Source organism: Danio rerio, chromosome 8 (assembly GCF_052040795.2).
Source record: "Danio rerio strain M-AB ecotype USA chromosome 8, GRCz13ab, whole genome shotgun sequence".
Taxonomy (NCBI): Eukaryota; Metazoa; Chordata; class Actinopteri; order Cypriniformes; family Danionidae; genus Danio; species Danio rerio.
This window is the reverse complement of record NC_141028.1, coordinates 37,489,708-37,516,909: the sequence shown is the minus strand read 5'-3', so window position 1 is coordinate 37,516,909 and position 27,202 is coordinate 37,489,708. Positions and strand designations below refer to the sequence as shown.

The 27,202-nt window shown below is 37.5% G+C and overlaps 2 protein-coding genes and 2 long non-coding RNA genes across 5 annotated transcripts in view; 1 reads left to right on the top strand and 3 right to left on the bottom strand.

The window, feature by feature from the left end:
* The window catches only part of LOC147842742 (uncharacterized), a 103,360-nt gene extending 85,406 nt beyond the window's left edge, over window positions 1-17,954 (bottom strand). The window contains exon 1 of the long non-coding RNA XR_015498231.1: window positions 17,828-17,954. This is a non-coding gene — a long non-coding RNA (uncharacterized LOC147842742). The remainder of the gene's footprint in view (window positions 1-17,827) is intronic.
* Window positions 1-27,202, top strand: part of LOC141375869 (uncharacterized) — a 178,411-nt gene that overhangs the window by 23,491 nt on the left and 127,718 nt on the right. The gene's annotated exons all lie outside the window — the stretch shown is intronic.
* Window positions 77-1,850, bottom strand: LOC141375052 (E3 ubiquitin-protein ligase RBBP6-like). Of its 2 annotated transcripts, XM_087265019.1 has the most exons (7): window positions 1,517-1,850; window positions 1,227-1,323; window positions 1,048-1,123; window positions 813-901; window positions 676-736; window positions 434-573; window positions 77-338 (listed from the first exon to the last, which is right to left on the bottom strand). In XM_087265019.1, the coding sequence occupies exons 1-7, from the start codon at window positions 1,674-1,676 to the stop codon at window positions 164-166; spliced, it is 798 nt and encodes a 265-aa protein (XP_087121145.1). In that variant the 5' UTR covers window positions 1,677-1,850; the 3' UTR covers window positions 77-163. The 2 variants fall into 2 exon arrangements, with proteins under 2 accessions (XP_087121145.1, XP_087121146.1); XM_087265020.1 differs by lacking the exon at window positions 676-736.
* LOC141375730 (E3 ubiquitin-protein ligase RBBP6-like) lies at window positions 9,178-12,318 on the bottom strand. Its single transcript, XM_087265069.1, has 3 exons — window positions 11,985-12,318; window positions 11,695-11,791; window positions 9,178-9,379 (listed from the first exon to the last, which is right to left on the bottom strand). Exons 1-3 carry the CDS (start codon window positions 12,142-12,144, stop codon window positions 9,205-9,207), a joined length of 432 nt encoding a protein of 143 aa, XP_087121195.1. The 5' UTR covers window positions 12,145-12,318; the 3' UTR covers window positions 9,178-9,204.

Below are 27,202 nucleotides of genomic sequence, written 5' to 3'. Positions count from 1 at the left end.
GTGTGTGTGTGTGTGTGTGTGTGTGTGTGTGTGTGTGTTGCACTGCTGGAGTGAAGGTTAACCAGTCCACACAGTTCATGCGGCTATAATCTTTATTATCTTTTATTAATAAACTATGTACAATATTTACACGTCGGCTCCAGGTCTCTTGGATGAAGGTCTCTCAGCGACGTGGTCTCTTCTGGTCGCCGCGCGTCTCTGGTGAAGATGGGGAGCGGGACCGTTTCCCTCCGGCGTCCCGGACTGAAGATGCCGCACCTGCTGAGGACGAGGAGGGCAAAGGCTCGGTCTGGCAGGAGAAGGACGGCCTCTTTCTCTTCTCAGCAGCATAGGCCTCACTGAACAGATCGAGCGCAAACACACACAAGCAGACATCATGTGAGATTTGGACAAACACTAGAACATGCGGCTATGCCAAGTACAGTTTACTCACGCGTCTATGATGGGAATGACGTATCTGCCGCTGCCGTCTATCATGACTCCCTTTCGGTCTGGGTCATCCACCTCCAACAGGAAGCTGCGGGGAATCCCTGTGCTCTTCCGGATGCGCTTGTGCGGCGCGGAGCGGCTGCCCTGTGAATTGAGGAGTGACAGTCAAACTCTGAGCAAACAATCTGACTGATGAGGACAAGAGCTCAAGTTCACAGCAACCGTGAGCTTGGAAAACCCAGTTACCACATTAGTGGGGCAGTGCCAAATGTGGTGTCCCGGGATCCCAAGCAGCCTCATGGCCTCACTAGTGAACATCAGAACCATGAGAATCAGCTCAGACATCTCTCACAAAGCAAACCTGTCAGTGTCTGAACGCTCACCTGCTGGAGTAGTAGCACAGGCTGGACTGGTACATCACCGCTTTCAGCTTGTCCTCCTCTGACGCCTTTGCCTCAGCCAGATTCTCAGTCTGTTTCACAGGCATTTGCACATTTGAATCTTTTTCACCCTCAACCCTTCAAACAATCTCAAATCTCCCTAAGAAGCTGAGTGCGTGTGCGTATATTGTGTGCTTTACATTGCGTTTTGCTATTGTGCTATTCATTTGTTCAATACCTTCAACAACTGCTCCAGTGAGAGGAGTGAAGGATCAGCTCTAGGTGAAGGTTCACGCCAGCGTCCAGCTTGATGTCTGCAAAACAAAGGAGCTTGTGTGACTAAAACACCAGGGACAGACCAGGAGTCTTCATATAACATCTAACAGAGGACGCGTGTGCTCATTTCACAGCACTTACCCAACAAATCTTCTGTTTGAGGACTTCAGTCCCGCTGCAGGGATCCGTCTGATGATGACCGACGTGTTTTTAGGGATGAGAGCATCATCTGTGTATTCTGACAGCAAAATAAAATCAGAATCAGCACATAATTATGGAGCACGGTATACTTTGAGAGCCATTAGCCTTTTAAAACAGTCAAAACATCCCTACATGTCAGCATCAGCACCACCTTACAGCTTCCAGAAGTGTCTGATGTAACGCATCTAATGTTAGCGTAGAACAGTTGAAGTGTCTTTTCCTCAACTCACCTTCATCAGTCTGGGCGTTGCTGATCTTCAGCTGGCAGAACTTCAGCCTCTTGCTCCTCATGATCTGCCGCTTCAGCTCCCCCGCGCTGATGTTGAGGCCTTCAAACTGGAGCGAGTCGTAGGTGAGTCGACTCTGGAACCTGTAGTGAACACAAGACATACTGAACACAAACACAAAGCACAGCGTAATAAAAAGGGTCAAACCTGAGTGATGGGAACAGCAGGCGATCAATCGACGTATCCAACGATCAATAATATCGATAATCTGGAAAAATTGTCACGGAGGACGCAGAGATCAGATGCCAATCGACACAGCGAGATTCAAACAACACCCACAGGACGGTTGTCATGGATGCTGATGATGAACACGTGACGCATGCGCTGTACAACTTCCGGCAATATTATCATTATTAATATTAATTTTATTGATAGTAGTAGTAAAATCATTGCGATAAGTATAATAAAATAAACAGCAGAACAGTTGGCCATCTCTGAATAATACACAGCGACGTTTCCCTGCACGAACGATTCAGGCCTTCGCCAAGAAGACTCGGGTGAGTCGATGATTCAGGGATTGATTCATCTGTCCGTTCATCCTATTGGCTTCTTTGGCTGAATGAATCGTTCAATGCTTTACTCAAATAAAGCGGCCTCTTGCTGCCACCTATTGGGGGTTTGCTTTTTTGTTTTCAAAAGTACTTTGACACTTTTTTAAAGGCACCTTTAAGTTCATTTTTGCACAAAAGCTCGTCTCTGTGCGTTCCAAATGGTTTGAAATTTCCTTAGCACATGGTTTTCTTGATGCGTTTGAAATTTTCAATGTAAATCCACTCGTACTTGCATTTGATCTTTATTATGCCTTAAAATCAAAACTATACTAAAGGTGTCTTATCCAAATGCAGATTTTCATTCAAAACGTTATGACAGAACCATATTACTTTACAGTGGCCCATGGATATATATATATATATATATATATATATATATATATATATATATATATATATATATATATATATATATGTGTGTGTGTGTGTGTGTGTGTTGCTTGTTTCTTATTTACCCATGCAGTGACTTTTAGGCATAAATACTATGTAGGCTTGCTAAAGGGTTGCATGAGAAATGTCATCATCGTGAGAGCTTGACTTTTTTTTGTCGCTGCCTTTAGTTGTGGTGAAATGAGATGCATCATGTCGTTTATCTGTTTGTGCAGTCTGTACCTTCATTTCTGAATCGTGTGGCATCGTACTTGAAGCCAAGTCATTTAGCCCAAGGCATAGTTGTCTTAGAATGAGTAGTTTGCTGATCAAATTCCACATTTTGATGAGGCAAAACACATCTTGGATGTTTTAATTACTATTTTAGGTGAAAAACAAAACAATGAGATTTGTGTAAAATCTAAAGTTAACCAAGTCCAGCCCGCCATCTTGTCCTGCCTCTCAGTTCTCTTAAGCCTTGGGCCGGCTCTGTGAAGTGGCCTCTTTTGGGCTCATCATTGAAGACCGGACGAGCTGCAACATTTCGTTCTGCCAGGTTCTGGGAGTAGATGAGCATGTCATCGCTCTAGACTATGGTCAACTTGTGAAGTTACTCATACACCTCCGCTCATGGCATATTACCATTAAAATGAAACTTTTCCAGCAGAATATGACGCTCTAAAAAAAAAAACTCCATCGGCACTGGTAACTATGAAAAACACGACTGAGCACTAATGGTACACTCAACAATTTACACTGACATTTGAAGGATCACCTGACATTATTCAATTCAATTCAATTCAGCTTTATTTGTATAGCGCTTTTACAATGTAGATTGTGTCAAAGCAGCTTCACATAAATGGTCATAGTAACTGGAACAGTGTGGTTCAGTAACTGGAACAGTGTAGTTCAGTTTTTAGTGTTTAAGTTCAGTTCAGTTTAGCTCAGTTCAGTGTGATTTAATCATTACTGAGAGTTCAAACACTGAAGAGCCAATTCATCGATGCGTAGCTCTACCAATCCTGAATCATGCGAGGCAGTGGCCACAGCGGAGAGGGAAAAAAAACTTCACCTGATGGGAGTGAAGAAAAAAAACCTTGAGAGAACCAGACTCAGTTGGTCACGACCATTTTAATTTCTCCGCTGGCCAAAAGTCTAGTGCAGAACTTCATTCGTCGTGGTTTAGGCTGGAAGATGGCCTCAGCGAAGACTCGTCTGTCCCTGGAGCGTCGCTGGAATCAGACTCATGTTCTCCACTCCCCACGACCATCAGCGCAGCAGCAGCTCAGGATATGGCCTGGTCCCGGATATGGAATCCTTGGGATCATCACGTCGCTGGTCTTGGATCCAATCAGTGACTCCGCATAATCTGAGGACCTCGGGATGAGTATCCCCAGGTGAAAATAGAGAATAAAGAAAATAATTAGCGTAGCTGCTGTTCATAGTGTGTATAAGCAAGATGTAGAAGCCAGTGTGGAACCCGCTAGGTGATGCATTGAGTGTATGCTTTACTAAACAGATAGGTCTTTAATCTAGTTTTGAACTGGGAGAGTGTGTCTGAGCCTCGGACGTTATCAGGAAGGCTATTCCAGAGTGTAGGAGCCATGAAAGAGAAGGCTCGACCTCCTTTACTTGATTTTGCTATTCTAGGTACTACCAGAAGCCCTGAATTTTGAGATCTTAAAGAGCGAGTTGGTTTGTAGCGAGACAGAAGGTTGGTTAGATAAACAGGAGCTAGATTATTTAGAGCTTTATAGGTGAGAAGTAATATTTTAAATTCAATACGAAACTTAACAGGCAGCCAGTGTAAGGAGGATAAAATTGGGGTTATATGATCATATTTTCTAGACCTGGTCAGAACTCTGGCTGCTGCATTTTGTACTAATTGAAGTTTGTTAATAGAGGATGCTGGGCAGCCAGCAAATAGAGCATTACAGTAATCCAGTCTCGAAGTCATAAAAGCATGGACTAGCTTTTCTGCATCTGAGATGGATAGCATATTTCGTAATTTAGCGATATTTCTCAGATGAAAGAAGGCAGTTTTAGTGACATGGGATATATGGTTTTTAAAAGTTAGATTGCTGTCAAATATGACACCCAAATCTTTTATAGTAGAGCTAAAGCTAACTTTGTATCCTTCTAATTGTAAATTGAGTTGCGAGATCTGCTGTGTGCAAGATTTAGGCCCAATAAGTAACAATTCTGTTTTGTCGGAGTTTAAGAGAAGAAAATTGTTGGTCATCCAGTCTTTGATGTCTTTGATACACTCAGTTAGTTTAGAAAGTTCAGACGTCTCGTCAGGTTTAGTTGAAATATATAATTGAGTATCATCTGCATAGCAGTGAAAGCTGATCCCATGTCTTCTAATAATGTCTCCCAGAGGTAGCATATAAATTGTAAACAGTAAAGGGCCTAAAACTGATCCTTGAGGCACCCCATACTTTACTGGGCAGATTTGTGAAGGCTGTCCATTAAGATTCACAAACTGGTAGCGGTCAGTTAAGTATGACTTAAACCATTGTATAGCCTGTCCCTGGACACCTGTAGACTTTAAGCGATTTATGAGGATATTGTGGTCTATGGTATCAAATGCCGCACTAAGATCGAGTAAAACTAATAGCGAGACGCACCCTCGGTCAGCAGCTAAGAGTAAATCGTTGGTTATTTTCACTAAGGCGGTTTCTGTACTGTGGTGAGCCCTGAAACCTGACTGAAACACTTCAAAAATATTGTTCGTCTGCAGAAAAGAGCATAATTGAGTGGAAACAACTTTTTCTAGTATTTTAGACATAAATGGAAGATTTGAAATAGGCCTATAGTTAGCTAAGTTGTTGGTGTCTAGTTGCGGTTTCTTAATAATAGGCTTAATAACAGCTAGCTTGTAAGAGTTTGGAACATGGCCTATAGATAAAGAAGAGTTGATAATGTTAAGAAGAGGTTCTCCTATAGCAGGTAGCAGCTCTTTCAGTAATTTTGTTGGAATTGAGTCCAGCATACACGTAGCTGGTTTAGAGCTATTTATAATTTTTACTAACTCTTCATGTTCTATGATTTTGAAGCAGTGTAGGTTATTATTATGATTTAATGAAATATTTACAGGATTTGGAGTATAAGCCGGTGCAGAAAGTTTGGCATCTCCTATTTTTTGTCTAAAGCCTTCTATTTTATTACTGAAAAAATTCATGAAGTCATCACTACTAATTTACGGTGGAGTAGTTTGTTCCAAGGATGACCGATTATTAGCTAATTTAGAGATGGTGTTAAATAAAAATCTAGGATTGTTATGATTATTTTCTATCAGTTTGCGCAGGTGTTCGGTCCTGCCAGATTTTAGAGCCCTCCTATAGCTGGACATACTGTCTTTGTACGCAATTCTAAAGACCTCTAAATTAGTTTTTTTCCATTTACGTTCCAGGGCGCGGGTTGCTGTTTTGAGCGCACGAGTATGACTATTATACCATGGTATAGTTTTAATCTCTCTAGCCTTTTTTAATTTGATGGGTGCCACAGTATTTAGTGTGCTAGTAAAGATGGCATCCATACTGCTGGTTACTACATCAAGATCATTTGAGTTTGCGGGTGCATTACGAAATAGAGAAAGATCAGGTAAGTTATTGATAAATTCATCTTTAGTTGACGGAACAATAGTTCTACCAGGGCGGAGTATTGGAGCGGGTTTGCTGATTTCAGGTAAACACAGCTTATATAGTAAGAGGTAGTGATCTGTAATATTATCACTTTGTGGTATAATGTCTACGTCAATAACCTCGATTCCATAAGACAGAATTAGATCTAATGTATGCTTTAAGCGATGGGTTGGGCCCACAACGTTTTGCTTTATCCCAAGTGAGTGTATTAAATCCATAAACGCGAGTCCTAATGTATCATTAGCGTCATCTATGTGGATGTTAAAGTCACCTACAATTAGCATTTTATCAGTTTTGACTAGTAAGTCAGAAATAAAATCAGAAAATTCTTTTAGAAATTTGACATAGGGTCCTGGGGGTCTATATATAGTGATTAAAGCGAGAGATAACATAGGTTTTTGTATAGTATCTGGAAGCTGAACATTAAGCGATAATACTTCAAAGGAGCTAAACATAAGTCCGTTTCTCTGTTTAATATTAAGGAAATCACTAAAGATTGATGCAACTCCACCACCACGACCAGTTTGACGAGCCTCATGTTTATATAAGAATCCTGGAGGAGTTGCTTCATTTAAGCTAATATAGTCATTTTGTTTCAGCCAGGTTTCAGTGAGACAGAGTGCATTAAGATTGTTTGACTGAAGTAAGAACGCTGGAGGAACATCAAATTTTAACACGGAAGAGTTTTTTTTGTCTCTCTCAAATTAAAGCAATATTTCTTAATCTTGTTTTTTTTTTTTTATTTTTTTTTTTTTACTGTACAGTTGCCCCAGGTGTTTATCAGGTGTGATGCCTGCTCATCTGACCTTTGACCTCGGCACTCAACTGCTGCCAGTTTTCTTTCAATGCCATGAGATTTCTGAATTCTACATGCAGGAACCGATGCATTCCTTTTTTTTCCTTTTTTTTTTTTAAACAAAACAGATATGGCAGACACGGCCAAACATTGAAACTTTGGATGGCATTGAGGGAAAAAAAAAAGCACAATATCATCAAGGGGAATAAAAGGTTTGATCAAAGCGTGCGTTTACACACGTTCATTTAAATATGGACAAAACCAACATTGGGTTATTTTTGTTATTAGATTTAAAATGCACGGACCCTATTTGACCCAGTGTTCATATATACATATGTTTTTATGAATGAATATTTTTGCATATAAAAGATAATAAAAGACTGACTAGACAGATTAGATAGTTTAATAGACAGATTGACACGTGTAGTCATTCGTTCCTGTGTATTTGATGACTAGCTTCCAGCAGTATCTGGCTGCAGACTTGCATGCAATCTGAGACACAAAGCACTCAGCGGAGCTAGTGAGGTCACTGTGAGAGGCGGGGTTAGGGGTGCACACTCACTGACAGCCTAGATTTAGCCTGGTTTTAACCAAGCCGTCTATTAGACTTTTAACCCTTATGTATTGTTCATATTGTTCAAGTGGCTGTTTTTGCCCCCAATGACCTCCATTATAACTAAACTTGTTTTAATTGCAAAGCCATGACACCAGATAGTAACTCATTCTTTATTGTTGGTGGTTTCCCTGTTGGGATGAGATAAAATGAGTCATTTTTACTTTTTATGGTCAGTTGGCACCTTTAAACACCCCAAAAAAAATGCTTGCTGGGATGGTACCAAGAGGCTGTGCTCACTTCTGGACAGAGGGGGTGTAGACTTGCAGCTAGTGCCGATAAGAGGTGCAGACGCTGAGGCTGTTCTGTATGCGAGTGTTGAGGTTTTGAAACATCAGCTGACAACGTGTAGGTAGAGAGTAGCAGGTTCTGGGAGTAGATGAGCTTGTCACCGGTGTAGACTTTGACCGACTTGTGAAGTTACTCACAAGACCTCCGCTTATGGGACATTACCATTCAAATGAACCGTTTCCAGCAGAATATGACGCTTTAAAAAACTCCATCGGCACTGGTAACTATGAAAAACACGACTGAGCACTAATAGTGTACTCAACACTTTACACTGACATTTGAAGGATCACCTGACATTAAAGACTGAAGTAAGAACGCTGAAAAAAACCCATCAGATTTTAGCCCAGAAGAGTTTCTCTTTTCCTAAATTAAAGCAAAACTTCATAATATTGTGTTTATGAATTCATTCGTGTGTGTGTGTGTGTGTGTGTGTGTGTGTGTGTGTGTGTGTGTTGCACTGCTGGAGTGAAGGTTAACCAGTCCACACAGTTCATGCGGCTATAATCTTTATTATCTTTTATTAATAAACTATGTACAATATTTACACGTCGGCTCCAGGTCTCTTGGATGAAGGTCTCTCAGCGACGTGGTCTCTTCTGGTCGCCGCGCGTCTCTGGTGAAGATGGGGAGCGGGACCGTTTCCCTCCGGCGTCCCGGACCGAAGATGCCGCACCTGCTGAGGATGAGGAGGGCAAAGGCTCGGTCTGGCAGGAGAAGGACGGCCTCTTTCTCTTCTCAGCAGCATAGGCCTCACTGAACAGATCGAGCGCAAACACACACAAGCAGACATCATGTGAGATTTGGACAAACACTAGAACATGCGGCTATGCCAAGTACAGTTTACTCACGCGTCTATGATGGGAATGGCGTATCTGCCGCTGCCGTCTATCATGACTCCCTTTCGGTCTGGGTCGTCCACCTCCAACAGGAAGCTGCGGGGAATCCCTGTGCTCTTCCGGATGCGCTTGTGCGGCGCGGAGCGGCTGCCCTGTGAATTGAGGAGTGACAGTCAAACTCTGAGCAAACAATCTGACTGATGAGGACAAGAGCTTAAGTTCACAGCAACCGTGAGCTTGGAAAACCCAGTTACCACATTAGTGGGGCAGTGCCTAATGTGGTGTCCCGGGATCCCAAGCAGCCTCATGGCCTCACTAGTGAACATCAGAACCATGAGAATCAGCTCAGACATCTCTCACAAAGCAAACCTGTCAGTGTCTGAACGCTCACCTGCTGGAGTAGTAGCACAGGCTGGACTGGTACATCACCGCTTTCAGCTTGTCCTCCTCTGACGCCTTTGCCTCAGCCAGATTCTCAGTCTGTTTCACAGGCATTTGCACATTTGAATCTTTTTCACCCTCAACCCTTCAAACAATCTCAAATCTCCCTAAGAAGCTGAGTGCGTGTGCGTATATTGTGTGCTTTACATTGCGTTTTGCTATTGTGCTATTCATTTGTTCAATACCTTCAACAACTGCTCCAGTGAGAGGAGTGAAGGTATTAGCTCTAGGTGAAGGTTCACGCCAGCGTCCAGCTTGATGTCTGCAAAACAAAGGAGCTTGTGTGACTAAAACACCAGGGACAGACCAGGGGCCTGTTTCAGTAAGGAGGTTCAAACAACTCAGAGTTTAAACTTGAACTCTGAGTTGATTTACCGAGAGATTAAAAACTCAGAGTTTTCGGTTTCAGAACAGCTGATCTGAGTTGGGTCAATCAACTTCGAGTAGACCAACTCAGAGTTAAGCGCGCACACCGTGACTTTAAAAAGGCATTATCAATGGAGCGCAGACATTACGAGTGACTATGGCAATAGCTGCGTCCCAAATGGCACACTATACACTATGCACTCATGCACTATGTACTTATGCACTTACACACTCAACAGGATAGTATATGTATGTAGTGCTGTCCCAAATGGCACACTAATGTTTTTTTACTAAGCGGAAATTCAAACCGTTTCCCTGATGACGTTTGACTGTTGCCAAATCAGTGAAATAAACGACTGAATTATCAAGTAATACCTGCCGTGAGTATTGCCGCATTTACCATCCGGAGGCGCTATAATCACTCTCGTAGGAGAATTTTGCTTTCACTATCCAAAATAAATAAAGTTATTCAACACGTGCGTCCGATCGCTCCGCCCCTTCCGCTACGTAAGCAAACCTGCGGTCGTTTAGTGCGTGAAGTGTCCATCATTACACACTTCATTTTAGCAGCTGAATGAGTGCATCATCCGGGTAATTAAAGTGCACTTATTATTTTGAGAGTTTTCAATGTGAACACACTACTTACACTATTTATACTACAAAATGGCGTAAAATAGTGCATAAGTATGCGATTTGGGACGCAGCTAATGTCTTATAAAAGAGATCACCATTTCTTTCTCCAGCTGAACTTGATGTTCTCATGCAAAGTTATAGCAAATATGAGTGTATATATTTGAAAAGAAGCAACCATCAGTGAAGAAGAGACAGTTAGCGTGGGAAAACAGCTGCTCAAGTTAATGCCTAATTTAACTTTTTAAGTATTTAAATATTTAAGTATAATAAAATAAGTAATGTAATTTGTGACGTTTATATATTTTTTTTCTAAACTTTTTTATACATTTATTAGTTTTAAATGATTTAACAGTGCACTTGTGTGTCTGCCTTTTTTATTGATCAAGTGATAGAGGTTAATATAACATTTAGAAGGTAAGCAGTACTAAAAATAATTTTTAGAAAGAATAATAATCCCATTAATCTAGTTACAGTGCATGTCGAAGGTGAATTTAATTTAATTATTTATTAAAAAAGGATAAGCCATTCTAGTACAGTTCTTCTGTGTGTGACTAAAATGTAGGCTATATCTATGTTTCCATCCAAATATATTACATAAATTTATGTGCAAAACTGGAATATTGCATAAAAGATGCGAATAAAATTCCATCCAACGAGTCAAAGAGAAAAAAATTGTCACTTCCTGATTAAACTGGCACCAAATATCAACAGTAAAAACAAAATTTACTGTGGTAGAAGAAGCTGCGTCAATTAATTCTTTATTTAGCCTAATTAATGTACTTGCGCCTCGATGTCAGAAGAAAATGCTGAAACACAATGAACACGTGGGGGCGTCTGAAGCCATGAGACGCGGAGACTCTTGACATGCACCAGACGTTCAGAGGTAATTAATAATATACACTAATACTGAAACAGTTAAGGCATTTTAGAATGACTAAAACAATATTTAAGACATGTTACAGTGTGCTCAGCCTGCTGGTTTGTCCATTTACACACATTTTCATTATCATATGATCATGATCTTTTTTTTAATGTACATACTGTAATTTGTTCAGTAAAAGTGTTTCCATCGTAGTTTATGCGCACATTTTCTATCGAATAAAAGTTTATCCTACTCAGTTATGCGCATTTTTATGCATATTTTAAAAATTTATGTGTATCATGACGTTTCTATCAATCGTTTTTATGCACGTATCCAAAATGAGCATTAAAATAGGTGGGTGGAAACGTAAGGCTAAGGCGAGAACTACCGCTTCATCTTTAAAAAAGGGGAGGAGACCGACAGAAACTCTGAGTTTAGAGAATAAAACCTGCTTCTGACCAGGTTAGATTCACAGAGTAAGTTACCACAGTAACTGACTCTGAGTTAAAGTTACCTCTCTTTCAGAAACAGGCTTGACTTACCCTGCTTTCTCGAGTTTAACAAACCTGCCATTTTGAAACGGAAAACCCAGAGTTTCTCTTATTTCAGGGTTAAAATACTCTGAGTTTTCAGTTAACCTCCTTTCTGAAACAGGCCCCAGGAGTCTTCATATAACATCTAACAGAGGACGCGTGTGCTCATTTCACAGCACTTACCCAACAAATCTTCTGTTTGAGGACTTCAGTCCCGCCGCAGGGATCCGTCTGATGATGACCGACGTGTTTTTAGGGATGAGAGCATCATCTGTGTATTCTGACAGCAAAATAAAATCAGAATCAGCACATAATTATGGAGCACGGTATACTTTGAGAGCCATTAGCCTTTTAAAACAGTCAAAACATCCCTACATGTCAGCATCAGCACCACCTTACAGCTTCCAGAAGTGTCTGATGTAACGCATCTAATGTTAGCGTAGAACAGTTGAAGTGTCTTTTCCTCAACTCACCTTCATCAGTCTGGGCGTTGCTGATCTTCAGCTGGCAGAACTTCAGCCTCTTGCTCCTCATGATCTGCCGCTTCAGCTCCCCCGCGCTGATGTTGAGGCCTTCAAACTGGAGCGAGTCGTAGGTGAGTCGACTCTGGAACCTGTAGTGAACACAAGACATACTGAACACAAACACAAAGCACAGCGTAATAAAAAGGGTCAAACCTGAGTGATGGGAACAGCAGGCGATCAATCGACGTATCCAACGATCAATAATATCGATAATCTGGAAAAATTGTCACGGAGGACGCAGAGATCAGATGCCAATCGACACAGCGAGATTCAAACAACACCCACAGGACGGTTGTCATGGATGCTGATGATGAACACGTGACGCATGCGCTGTACAACTTCCGGCAATATTATCATTATTAATATTAATTTTATTGATAGTAGTAGTAAAATCATTGCGATAAGTATAATAAAATAAACAGCAGAACAGTTGGCCATCTCTGAATAATACACAGCGACGTTTCCCTGCACGAACGATTCAGGCCTTCGCCAAGAAGACTCGGGTGAGTCGATGATTCAGGGATTGATTCAACTGTCCGTTCATCCTATTGGCTTCTTTGGCTGAATGAATCGTTCAATGCTTTACTCAAATAAAGCGGCCTCTTGCTGCCACCTATTGGGGGTTTGCTTTTTTGTTTTCAAAAGTACTTTGACACTTTTTTAAAGGCACCTTTAAGTTCATTTTTGCACAAAAGCTCGTCTCTGTGCGTTCCAAATGGTTTGAAATTTCCTTAGCACATGGTTTTCTTGATGCGTTTGAAATTTTCAATGTAAATCCACTCGTACTTGCATTTGATCTTTATTATGCCTTAAAATCAAAACTATACTAAAGGTGTCTTATCCAAATGCAGATTTTCATTCAAAACGTTATGACAGAACCATATTACTTTACAGTGGCACATGGATATATATATATATATATGTATGTGTGTGTGTGTGTGTGTGTGTGTGTGTGTGTGTGTGTGTGTGTTGCTTGTTTCTTATTTACCCATGCAGTGACTTATAGGCATAAATACTATGTAGGCTTGCTAAAGGGTTGCATGAGAAATGTCATCATCGTGAGAGCTTGACTTTTTTTTTGTCGCTGCCTTTAGTTGTGGTGAAATGAGATGCATCATGTCGTTTATCTGTTTGTGCAGTCTGTACCTTCATTTCTGAATCGTGTGGCATCGTACTTGAAGCCAAGTCATTTAGCCCAAGGCATAGTTGTCTTAGAATGAGTAGTTTGCTGATCAAATTCCACATTTTGATGAGGCAAAACACATCTTGGATGTTTTAATTACTATTTTAGGTGAAAAAAAAAACAATGAGATTTGTGTAAAATCTAAAGTTAACCAAGTCCAGCCCGCCATCTTGTCCTGCCTCTCAGTTCTCTTAAGCCTTGGGCCGGCTCTGTGAAGTGGCCTCTTTTGGGCTCATCATTGAAGACCGGACGAGCTGCAACATTTCATTCTGCCAGGTTCTGGGAGTAGATGAGCATGTCATCGGTCTAGACTATGGTCAACTTGTGAAGTTACTCATACACCTCGGCTCATGGCATATTACCATTAAAATGAAACTTTTCCAGCAGAATATGACGCTCTAAAAAAAAAACTCCATCGGCACTGGTAACTATGAAAAACACGACTGAGCACTAATGGTACACTCAACAATTTACACTGACATTTGAAGGATCACCTGACATTAAAGACTGAAGTAAGAACGCTGGAGGAACATCAAATTTTAACACGGAGGAGGCGTGTCAAGATGGCGCTCTGAGCACACGCTTGTTTGAGAGGCTCCCGATCCCAAACTTTATTTTGGAAGTTCTACTGAATTGTGAGAAATTTATTTTGATTGGTTAATGTTTTTTACTACCTAAGGGATCTCAATCACAGTAATGGGTGGTTCTGAAAAGAGAAAAAATTCGAAGAAGTCCGGGAAAACAGTGTCGAGCACAGCTGCTAATTCTAGCTCTCCTAGCAAAACGGCCTGTAACTCGCTTGAATCGCAAGGATGTGATTATGCTTCCGCTGTCGGGGTTTTGAAAAATAACATGCACGACTATGTTGAGCAAAACGATGATTCTGTGCTTATGCTCATGGAGGAAGTAATCCCGCCGCTACCCGACACTCCGTGCAATTCTCCCGTGGTCAAAATAAGGAAAACGTACAAATTCGACGCGACAAGTGTCTCCTCGCAACTCTCTGAATTATTTCAGTTGGTGACAAATAGATCAGACGAATTACAAACGCTGATAGTTGAAAACTCCCGGATAATCAAAGACATGAAAGAAGAGGTCGGCAAGAACACAGAAAAAATCTCTAGTGTGTTGGAAACTATTGATTTCATCTGCAACGAGGTTAAAGATCTGAAACAAAGAGTTGATTTCATTGACTCGCGCACAAAGAAAGAAGAAATTAATTCCACTGAACGAGAACAACGCCTGGCGCATTTAGAAACCTACACTCGTCGATGGAATCTGAGGATCCACGGAATTCCTGAGAAAGATAAAGAAAATGTCCGTCAGGAGATTATTGACGTGTGCCAACAGATTCTTCCTCAGTTTAAGGAGAAATTTCCTGATGTCATTGATGTGGCACACCGTCTTGGCCGTGTTCACCCACACAGCAAGGGCCGTGGTATTCTCTTCCGATTTACATCGCGCTTTTACCGAGATGCAGTTTGGCGTGCTGCAAAGGATGCTGACTTTCTGACAAAAAATCGTTTGAAAATCACGGAGGACTTGTCATCAGCTGATCGAGCAAAAAGATTGAAGCTGTGGCCAATAATTGAAAAAGCTCGAAAAGAGAACAAGCGAGCGTTCTTCGTGGGCGGACGCGCTTTTGTGGATGGTACAGAGATTTTTCCTCCTACATAAAAACTAAAGTTTGGACTTGATATGATCCATCTTCATTGCTTTTTGGCGGTGCTATAGTATGGACTGCAGCTCTTATAAAACTTTTTTTTTTCTCTTTTTCTCCACCTCGAAGATACCTGATTTTCTCATACTTCAAAAGTTCAGTTCAAACTAATTATAAAGGGATTGTTGTCCTCATCCCTTCCGATTTAGGGTTTGACCATTTGGTTTTCCATTATAGTGATAGTCTCTCTTTGTAGTAATTCTTAGGTCTTGTTCCTGTTTCCAGTGTTTTGTTCTTATCCTTCTTGTTTCTTTTTATGTCCTTGTCTATTGTCTCTTTAAATTGTAGAGGGCTACGCAACATTCTTAAGCGAAAAACAGTTTTTTTATTTCTTAAACGTTTTAAAACAGATTTTTGCTTTCTTCAAGAATCTCATTCAACCGTACAAGAAGTTAATTTATGGAGATCACAATGGGGGTCAGAAATTTGGGTGTCCCATGGAAATGAACATTCTGCCGGAGTTTGTATTTTAAAAAATAATTTTAGTGGAAACATTTTGGCTAGTGATTGTGATATTAATGGTCATTTCATTTTACTAGCTTTACAATTTGCTAACCTAACATATGTTATTGCCAATATTTATGGTTATAATTCTCCAAAAGATAATACGTTTTTTTTTTTTTAATTAGAAACTCAATTATCTAAAATGTTAACTAAATATCCAAACTCTTATTTAATTATTGGTGGTGACTTTAATGTTGTGTTTAATAACACATTAGATAGATGGCCCCCCCATCCCACCTGTATTAATAATGATTATTTATTTTCTTTTGTACAAAAGTTTTCTGTTGTTGATGTGTGGCGAGAAACTCATCCTTTACAAAAAGTTTTCACTTGGAACAATAACTCACTTTCTAATCAATCCCGTCTTGACTTTTGGTTAACTTCAGCTGAATTATCAAACATAAAAACGGATATTATTCCCTCTTTATTTTCTGATCATAAAGCCATTATTATCTATGTACCAATATCTTCTACTCCCCCACATAAAAGATCCTCATACTGGAAACTTAATAATTCAATTTTAAAACACAATGAAGTTCAAACTAAAATTGATTATTTAATTTCTTCTTATTGGGATAAAGCTAATAAAGAAAATTTATTTTGTAGCAATTGGGAACTTCTTAAATTTGACATTGGTAAATACTGTAGAAATTATTGTAGTCTATTAGCAAAAACTCGAAAAAAAAAATGAAGATCAAATTATGGCTAGAATATCTGTATTATCACATAAAAATGTAGAGGATCTTACCGACACAGAGAGATCTGAATTTATAGATAAGAAACATCTTTTAGAAGATATATATAAACAAAAAGCTGAAGGTGCCTTCATAAGGTCTCGTCGAAAATGGCTAGAAGAGGGTGAGCAGAACTCTGCATATTGTTTTAGGCTAGAAAGGCAGCGAGTTAAATATTCTATTCAAAAACTACGTATTGACGGGAATATATCTGAGGACCCCAAAATAATTGCAGAATTTTGTGCCAGATTTTATAAAGATTTATAATCTTCTAAATTTTGTCAGGCATCCGCCACACATTTTTTTGATTCGTTATCCAACATAAATAAAATCAGTTCTGAAGAGAGTCTTCTGTGTGATGCTCCTATTAGTCTTACTGAAATTGCTGAGACAATTGATCATCTCAAATATAATAAATCCCCTGGAACTGATGGGTTGTCTGCAGAAATTAAAAAAAAACTGGCTCCTTTTTTACACAAAATGTTTTTAGAAAGTATTGAGAATTTAATGCTCCCTCCTACTTTATGTCAGGGTCTAATAACTCTAATACCCAAGTCCAATAGAGACCCCCTTTTAATAGAAAACTGGCGTCCAATCTCCTTATTGAACACTGACTATAAAATTATTGCCCTAGTCTTAGCAAAAAGATATTAAAATCTATTCTAAATAGTATAATAGATGAGTGCCAATCAGGTTTTATACCCCAGAGACATATATCTAATAATATCCGCTTGATTTTAGATTTATTGGATTATTCAGATCTTATTTCTACTGACAGTTTTATTCTTTTTTTGGATTATTATAAAGCATTTGATTGCCTAGAACATGATTTTATATTACACGCCCTGCGTAAACTTGGTTTTGGTAGTTTTTTCTGTAATTGTATAAAAATGTTTTATAATAATGGAAATAGTTCTATTCGGCTTTACAATGGCACTTCTCCCAGATTTGATTTAAAGCGTGGTGTAAGACAAGGATGCCCCATTTCCCCATATCTGTTCTTAATTGCTACACAATTTTTAATTTTACATATTAAAGAAAGTCCTCTTAAAGGAATTTCTGTCGCTGGAACAGAATTGATAATCAGCCAGTTAGCTGATGATACTGCGTTGTTTTTAAAAGATGTCTCTCAGATCCTGAAGAAGATTTCTATTCTCTCAGTGTGAAGTATTTTCTAAGTGTAAAGCAGTTAATTTTCTCTTCTCAAAATGTATGTAGTGTTTGCAGCAAACATGCCAGCCTGTGTTAAAAATACAGTGATATGTCTGTGTAAGATGAGAGTGCCTGCACAGAAGCAACACTAGGAGAAGGCTGAGTGACTGATTGTGTAGAATAACTGAATATGTAAAGCACTGATTATATATGTTAAATACTTCTATGAAGCTATATGTGTCAGAAGTTAGAATGAGTAACATATTATCAAGTGATTATGCTTTCATGACAATGTATGTAAACACTTAATCCTTTTGCATAAGTTGCATCTATACTTTGCTGACATAGACCTGTAACATCTCTGCTGACATGAGCTAGTGGGCTGAGAGCCAAGAATAGCAGGACCCCTTAGACTAGAAACCTATTCAAAAATGGTCAAGAGTTAAAAAGAGACTTAGGGGTGTGTCAAATAATCCTGTATAAAAATTGTAACAAACACACTGAAAGTTTAGAAGGTGCAGGAGAGACTTCAGAAGGTGTCCAGGAGAGACTTCAGAATGCTCTGGGGTCTGCTCTGCTCTTTCTCGGCTTTATTATGGAGAATAAAGTCTATTTTCTGATATTCAAAACCTCTGGTCTGATAATTTCTAATTGATTAGACGTCGAATTTACGACAAATGGCGCCCAACGTGGGGCTGGACAGAGACGAACGGGTGACACTGGACATGCTGGGGCTTGGAGGAAAAACACAAATATGTGGCCACGATAAAAAACGGTAAGCAATTTTCGCTTATACGTTTGTGTTTTTTCTACCAAGGATCTGCTTGTAATGGTAAAAAGTCACTTGAACTGTTTCTCCAGCTATAACGAACTACAAGTAAAACTAAAAAAGTAAAAGTAAAGATATAAAAGGAAAACAATGGGGTTTTGAATACCAGAAGAAAATAACAATTTGCATGCAAATGATCTGTGTTTCCTAAGAGGGCCTTGACGGATAGGATAAACGTTAACTAGTAACTGTTACTCATGTTTGGGAAATTTTTTAATATTATAAAGAATATGCATAGAGCATTTTTAAGTTTTAAAAGGAAGTTCTTAAAGTGTGGTGACAGTTAAGAGATTAAAGCAGATTAATAAAGTAGAGAGAAGCGCGCAAAGACCTCAGAGTACCCGTTCTGTTTTAATAATAATAAATATTATTATTCAGGAGGCTGGGGGAAAAAAGGCACAAATCCTGTGAAATGCTACTTTTACTGAAGAACAGTAAAGAGGGAGCAGAAGTAACAGGTCACTCAAGAGGAGTGTAGTGGAGAATTCTGTGGTTATAGCTCTAAGGTTAGAGGCTGCTCGGACAGGTCACTCAAGAGGAGTGAGGTGTATGTATGTAATTGTAAGTATTTGTGTATTTGTCAGTGTTGCTGGGGTGCTTAGAAGCTATCACCTTTGATCTAGAGAGACTAGAATAGAGGTGAGATTCAGGTTACACAGTGTAAGAGATGAGGTTAGGACGAGTGAGAAGTATGATTGTGTTTAGAAGTATGGTTGCAAAAAGAGTGAGTTTAAAAGAATTATCGTTTTATATTATAATATAAAAGAAGGACTGCATATGTTGTGTGATTAAGGAACACTAAGATAGAGAGTGATGCAGTTTAGGGAAGATATTGTGATACAGAGGAGGATTAAGCCTCATAAAATTAATTGAGATCATATTGCATTTGAAAGACACAGACTAAAAAGAAGAATATACGAGTTAAACATTTTTCTGAATAATCTCTGTGTGTTTGAAGTGTTTTTAAATATGAACTAGGCAGAGAGGTGACTGAAATTCCTGACATGTTGTAAGGTCCACCCAGCTGGTCCAATGCCGGTGTCCACTGGTGGATGAAGGTTCACTGCATGTTCGGTCTTTCCAGTGCACAATGTTGATTTATATTAAACTTAACTCATATCTGACTCCAATTTTAGTATGAGGTGGTTTAGAATATTAATATATTTATCCTCGTTTTATCTGACTCCAATTATAAAACATTAAGAAGATTATATCAATATGTAATTTAGATAAATGTTTGAACCGTTTGTCTTCACTAGTAACTATTACATTCGTTCATTCGGGTGCTCATGTCGCTCAGAGAAATCGCCTCGGCCGAAGGCGTCCCTCACGGTCACACTCCGGTCAGTCTTGAATATTAAACAGAGGTAAATTGACTAATACTTTAGATGGCCGCTACCAGCGCGCTCGTTCTAAAATACTTTAGTTAGTCCCGCTTAGATGTACACCTTTGAGTTAAGACAATCATCATTTCTAATTAGAGGTTAGGGCATTAATATAAATGTACCCGACTACTGGACTCTATAGTAACTTTAGTTTTCACCAAGCCCATGGTTTCCCATATGAACTTAATTTAGAATAATATTACCTTCAAACAAAGGTCGGGTACCCAATCTAGGTTAGTCATGCAACACCTTGTTGACCTAGACGGAAGTTATCGCCCTTTCCACCTAAGTACACATGAATCAATATCAAGAGTCAGCCGGATCGCTAAAACACAATTAGTGTGCCAATGCTCCATCTCAATTGGATTTTAGTCCGTCTACTGACCTGACGCAAGACGTGCGGAAACAAGGATACAGCGTAATCTACTTGAATGAATAATTACAGAGTGAGCAAAATATGGTCAAACATTACAATTTATTAGTCAGGTAAATGTATTATGCCAATTCAATCAGTCAATTCATAAATGATCAATACAAAACATCAAATTATCAAAGATAAATCCAAGATGAAAAAGATGCATTCCTGACTTTGTAATATACATAACATGGGGCAGACCCCATGTTATGGGCTGATCTGGTTAGGCAGAATCGCCCTGAGTTTTTCTTAGACCTTACCTTAAATAATCCAAGAATTCCCTCAAGGAAGGGGGTGTGTGTGTAAAAAGTCACACCCTTCACAGTGGTTCAAAAGATGCCTGAAGTTATATATTTATTGTTCTGATTATGTCTATTTCTGAGAGAATGAGACCATTGTACCAATCGCACTGAGACATTTCAAATGATATCAAACATGATAGTTAAAGTCAGTTTGGTTAATCTAAAACATTGAAACATTGAAATGACCATATGTGTGAGTTGGGGGGATGAAGCTGAGTCTCAGCATAGTCAGATGCAAATGCAGCAGGAACTGTTTTTTCACGCATTCCCCCCTGGTGGGTTGTGGAGTCCATTGGCCCTGTCTTCAGCTCATGTTTTGAATTGTCAAAGATATCAGAATATTTGTAATATTTCAATTCTTACAATGTCGACAGTCTGGAAGAAGGTCTGCTTCAGGAGTGGTAAGAATCTGTCTATTTTAAGAACAAAAGTTTCACAGGACAGATAGAAGCTAAAGAGTAAAAGAAATATTATAAGGATATTAAATAAATAGAAATATTATAAAGTAATGTAATAAGATAAATAAAATAAGAAAATATTAATGATAGAATAAGATTTAATAAATAAAAAGTGTTAATAAAAATGCAACTGGAAGCTATACTAATAAATATTAAGAAATTCAAAAATTGATGCATAGAAATATCTACATATGGAGATTAATAGTTATATTGATCAGGAAATAAATTTACTAAATCAGTATGAATAAAAATAAATAAGTTAATAATTTGAGTAAATAAAGAATTAGAAGAAAAAACTTTGATGAATATGGATTAATTGAAGAGTTAATGATCAAATGTTTAAGGAAAATAAGCTTAAAAAAAATTAATTAGGAAAATCTAAGAGACAAAAATGCTAATTTTTGAAAAGGAAAAGAAAATGGAGAAAAAAGAAGTCCAAACATTGTTTAATAGAATTAAAAGATAAGATGTTTAAAAATATATATTATAAAGTAATATAAGATAAAAATTAGAAAAAAACAGTAACATTTTGAAGAAAACAAGATTTGGCTTTAAAAGATAAAATTATGTTTAAGTGCAATAAAAAATTGTTGTGGAGTAATTTGACTGTTGTCATCTGTTTTAAAGTCAGCTACAGGCTGTCATCTGAGCCAACAGCTATTTGTAGTAAAAGCAGTGAGTTAGATGTAAAGCATAGACACTGAGGAGACATTAAAGAACAGCATAGTGAGTTCAAACATTTTATAGTTAATATTTTATGTACTTAAAACTAATTGACAATTAAAAATTGCATTTCAGATTGGAAAAATGCTTAAAGTAAACAAACATGTAGAGTTAAAATAGTACTATGAACTCTAAGCTATTGCAGTAAGGATTTTGAACAGTTATATCAGATGTAAGCACCATATAGTACTGTTGAATTAAAACAGGTATGGAAATGTTAGAGAAATTAAAATAGTGTAAGATGTAATGTAACTAGTGAGGAAACACTAGAATAAGATTAGGAAAAATAAGTGAAGCACAATCTAAAGCCAAAGAAATTAATTATAAGAACATTTAACAAATAGAAAATTAAGCATATTTACATATGATAAAAATGATTGAGAATGAAAAATAATTAGAGAAAATAAGTTGGTAAACAACAAAAGGAGTCTTTATTTGATGAAGGAAAAAAGGGGAAAAAAAAACAATTTATTAAGTCATGAGCTAAATTCTATATATATTAATTAAGAGGACATAGGGATGAACTTTGGGGGACTGTAGTCTTGTACCTACCAGACATTTCTGAGAACACTGGCAAATGGAAAGGTGTTTGAAAAACACAGAGCAAAATGGCTGTTGACACTTGTGACATGCTACAGCAGTGATGCAGGCACTGCATACTCAGGATTTACTGAGGACTGAAAAAGCTACATTTGTTCAGAGACATTCAAAAGAGAAACTAACAAGAGACTGATGAACTGATCAAAAAGAAAAAAACGCTCCACCAGAACTTTACATCAGCTGAGTCAAAGAAAGAAACCAGCCCAAAGAGAGAGGGGGAAACACTGTGCCCTGACATGAAGGAATTTCAGGACACCACAGAAGCACCAATTTGTGAGCTATAGTTGTCTCAGGTTGCGAGGGGGGATAGTCTGACAGTCCATCTCAAAGTAGTTCCTAAAGTCCAAATTAAGTTCAAGCATTACAGAAGGAAAATTAAGAACAAAAGTTTAGCTACCCATTCTTGTATCAAATCAGACTCCTGTCAATTTGAGAGAAATTATTATTATGCAAATTTTTAAGTAAGAAAAAGTGTTATAAGGTCATTTCATGGTGAAACTTTAAATATTGAATGATATATTATGATGAATGTTAAATAATTTAGGTTTAAGTTTTAATAGGTTTAATCATAAAAGTCCTTAAACATTGAAGGGTAAATTACAATGCAGCAGATTGACTAAAGAAAAAGAGAAAAAGCTTTTGATAAGGCAATAAATAATTTGGAGAATAAATAAGAATATAACTAAGTATTTAAATTAATATTAAGTAAAGGAAATATCTTAACATAATCTTATTGTGAATGGCCTAAATCAAGATTGAATATTAAAAACTGGAAAGAGATTCAAATTTAGAAAAATGATTTATAGTTAAAAAGAAGATTGAAATAACAATTTTAATTAATTCATAGGACAAAAAAAAAAGAATTATTATATAGATCAGAAAATAAATGAGTAAAGGAAAGAAGTGTCAAATTCCAACTAAATGATTGTCATTACAGGACTGAGATGCAGATAAAATCAGCCAGCACAGTGAGGTTAAAATGGATTAGATGCAGAATCTGCCCAGAAAGAAAACCACTAAATGCTGAAATAGGTATAAAACTCTATTGAAACGTGTAAAAATATAAGAGCACTAATAGAAACATCTAGATAATGTAATATGCAATCTGTCCTAGACATTTCTATTTAAATTTAAAGTAGTAATAAATTATAAGTAACTAATAATATTTAATTGAAGTTAAATTGATAATTGAAATAAATGGTTAATCAAGACAGATAAAAGAGGCTTAATGTTGATAATATGATTTAAGAGCAATCAATAGGAGAAGATTTTCCAGCTGAAGTTCATATTGTATGTGAAGATATGTTCTTTTGGATGGTAAATATATTAAGTGCTTAGTTTCTATTGAGTTCATTTTAGGTAACTACCAGAGGAGGGTAGAAACTTGTTTGTACTTGTGTAGCTTGATGAATAGCAAACACTGTATACACCAGAATGCATAAAGGGTTAAAATTAGGGAAAATATCTTAGGATGAACACTGTCACAATAGGTGGATGATTGAATTATCTACAGCTTCACAAAGATCTAGTTCATTTAAAATACTTGACTGGAGACCATTGCTCCAAACAGTGAGATGATGACTGTTTTTGGTGTTGACTGGATAGATAATTATTCTGTAAACAAGCACAGTTGAGAAACTATGATGAGTAGATGATTAGAGGTAGCATCAGGAGCAGATTATGAAGCAGGGATAGTTATTACATCTGTGACAAAAGAAGTACTTCCTAAATTTTGAAATGCCTTCAGAAATAAGTTCATAATGGGTTTGCATTCATGAAGTTAATGAATGATCAATAAATAAAAACATCTAAAGGAGTATGAAAAATTATGAATAAAGCAAAAGAGAGAATAATTGTATTATGCTCAATTACCAGAAATGGCTGAAAGAGATGAAGATGATCCATCAAGACCAACGCTCAATGAAATATGTGAAAATAATAAACTTAATGGGATTAATTTGCTAACAAGTGCATTGGTGAGTGATGGCATGGAAACTGACAGAAACAGGCATCTAACACTGCATCGCATGAACTACTCTTGGGTCGACCCTTGAAAGAAACCTTGAAAGAAACCATGAAAGAAACCTTGCAAGAAACAGCATGACCCTTGCAAGAAACCACATGAAACTTTGCATAAAACCTGGCATATAATCTCACCTATAACCATGCACATAACTCTTGGAATGGTTTGCAAAGATGTCTAATGCAGTAGGGACTTTTATGAAGAAACAAATAATTGCCATGTGCATAGCGATATCTGTGCAGGAAACCAGAAAGGAGCCATGTGAGAGAGCAGTGATACAAGGTCCAATTGGTCTAGGTGATTGAGTCTATCTGTGGATGCTCTGGAGAGCTCAGGAGGAAAGGACCATATCTGGATGAGGGCAAATCCAACAGCTGCCAAAGGGGATGCCATTGATGAGGTACCAATGCCTCAAAGGAGCGAAAGGGAACAACTCCAGCAAGGGAAAGCTGACCGGAAACAGAGGAGCCTAAATATTCCAAAGTTCTAAACTACTAAGTGCAACGTGTGGAAGCAAGAGGTTATCAGAGCAAAGTAAAGAGTGATTCTGATAATGTGCCTGAGTACCACATACAGCAGTGCCACAAGTCAAGGGATGATGAATGCACAACTGCAGATTTCAGAACTCAGACTCTTAACCACACATCTCCATCAACATCTTTTCAAAGTTTAATGAAGATGCTGATAGCTTACAAGAAGAGAAACAAGGATGAGCAAAGATCAAGATCAACATTTGATGCTTTTTACGTTTGCATATTGATTTTGTTTGCATATTTATTATAATATCACTTCAGTATATTCTACATGAGTGTGAAAACTAGCAGCTAGCACTGAACCAACTGAATACTTATGCTCAAAACATTGTTGTCTTTGATGTGTTAAGAGAAAAACAGAGTACAGTCTTTTACTTCCTTCAAATCAAGTGAGAGGGGAGATGTTTGGCTGGACTTCTGTCAAAGTACGGTGGCATAATCTGGTCAATTGATAACAGCTATGTGGCTAATATCAGTCACTAGATAGAGGTAATTAAGAGAACTGGATTATGAAATTGCACTTTGGGTTAAAAGACAATAATATTAAGACTAAAGTCTTTAGAGGAGGGATTGAAGAAGATTTCTATTCTCTCAGTGTGAAGTATTTTCTAAGTGTAAAGCAGTTAATTTTCTCTTCTCAAAATGTATGCAGCAAACATGCCAGCGTGTGTTAAAAATACAGTGATATGTCTGTGTAAGATGAGAGTGCCTGCACAGAAGCAACACTAGGAGAAGGCTGAGTGACTGATTGTGTAGAATAACTGAATATGTAAAGCACTGATTATATATGTTAAATACTTCTATGAAGCTATATGTGTCAGAAGTTAGAATGAGTAACATATTATCAAGTGATTATGCTTTCATGACAATGTATGTAAACACTTAATCCTTTTGCATAAGTTGCATCTATACTTTGCTGACATAGACCTGTAACATCTCTGCTGACATGAGCTAGTGGGCTGAGAGCCAAGAATAGCAGGACCCCTTAGACTAGAAACCTATTCAAAAATGGTCAAGAGTTAAAAAGAGACTTAGGGGTGTGTCAAATAATCCTGTATAAAAATTGTAACAAACACACTGAAAGTTTAGAAGGTGCAGGAGAGACTTCAGAATGCTCTGGGGTCTGCTCTGCTCTTTCTCGGCTTTATTATGGAGAATAAAGTCTATTTTCTGATATTCAAAACCTCTGGTCTGATAATTTCTAATTGATTAGACGTCGAATTTACGACAATCCCAATTGCTTTAAAGTCTCTTCAGTTTTTTACTAATGCTTCTGGCCTTCAGCTTAATATTGATAAGTGTGAGTTGCTTCCGATTAAAAAATGTGTTGCCACCTCTATTTATAATATTCCTGTCAAAGAGAATGTAAAATATTTAGGAATTAGAATAACAAAAGACATAAAACTAAGATGTAAGGAAAACTTTGACCCAAATTAGAAAAAACAAAAAAAATTTAATGTTTGGTTACTAAGAGATTTATCTTTAAAAGGTAGGACTTTACTTACAAAAGCTGAAGGCATCTCTAGGTTATCCTATGCGGCTCATTCTTTATTTGTAGATAAACCGACCTGTAAATTGATTGATGTAATGCTGTTTAAATTTCTTTGGAAGAATAAAACGCACTATGTTAGAAAATCAGTTATTTTAAATTCCTATAATAAGGGTGGCTTAAACTTCATAGATTTTGATTCACTTAATAATACCTTAAAAATAAATTGGCTTAAACGCTTTCTCCACAATCAATCTTCTATTTGGAATGTAATTCCTAATTTTATTTTTTCTCAATTAGGAGGCATTGACTTTTTATTAATGTGTAATTTCTCAATTAACAAACTGCCTATCAAACTTTCCAATTTTCATCAGCAAATGCTTCAGGCTTGGAAACTTGTTTATAAGCACAATTTCTCGCCACACAATTTTTTAATTTGGAACAATTGTAATATTTTGTATAAGAGGAAATCTATATTCTTTAATAATTGGTTCAGTAACGGTGTGATATTAGTAAAGCAGTTATTTGACAGTAATGGTAATTTATTTACTTACTCTGTTTTTACTGCAAGATATAGTCTTGACATATGTAAAAAAGAATTTAATATAGTTTGTAAGGCCATCTCCTCTGAAATCTGTATGCTTTTTAGAAATAATAATAATAATAATTCATTGATTTCTGCTTGTTCCCTTAGTCCTGATTCTACTGCTGTTGGTTCTATTTGTTTTTCCACTAAAAAATCCAATCATAAAATCAGATCTTTATTTTTAGACCTTATCATCACAAATCCTTCTTCTATTTCTTATTGGAACAACCTATTTGATGATATTAAATGGTCGTATGTCTGGTCGCTCCCCCAGAAATTTTTTTTAACAAATAAAATTAAAGAAAAACTTTTAAAATTATTCACAGGTTTTATCCCGGTTTTATCCCACAGGTTTTTAACAATATTTACAAAAATTCAAAAATGACATTGACATCTCTTGCACTTTCTGTGAAACCTCTTCTGAATCTGTTGCTCACTTGTTTTGGGAGTGTCCCACTGTTAAATCTTTTTGGTCTGATGTAAACTCTTTAATTGTCCAAAAGGTTTGTGGTGATTTTTCTTTAAGCTATC

Excerpts from the sequence above, each read along its gene's own strand:
- LOC141375052 (XM_087265019.1), bottom strand. The coding sequence starts at position 1,676 with ATGTCTTGTGTTCACTACAGGTTCCAGAGTCGACTCACCTACGACTCG. Across the intron at positions 1,124-1,226 it reads TCAAACAGAAGATTTGTTGG|ACATCAAGCTGGACGCTGGC; the intron begins GTAAGTGCTGTG and ends TTTGTTTTGCAG. Across the intron at positions 902-1,047 it reads CACTGGAGCAGTTGTTGAAG|ACTGAGAATCTGGCTGAGGC; the intron begins GTATTGAACAAA and ends CCTGTGAAACAG.
- LOC141375730 (XM_087265069.1), bottom strand. The coding sequence starts at position 12,144 with ATGTCTTGTGTTCACTACAGGTTCCAGAGTCGACTCACCTACGACTCG. Across the intron at positions 11,792-11,984 it reads CAACGCCCAGACTGATGAAG|AATACACAGATGATGCTCTC; the intron begins GTGAGTTGAGGA and ends TTTTGCTGTCAG. Across the intron at positions 9,380-11,694 it reads TCAAACAGAAGATTTGTTGG|ACATCAAGCTGGACGCTGGC; the intron begins GTAAGTGCTGTG and ends TTTGTTTTGCAG.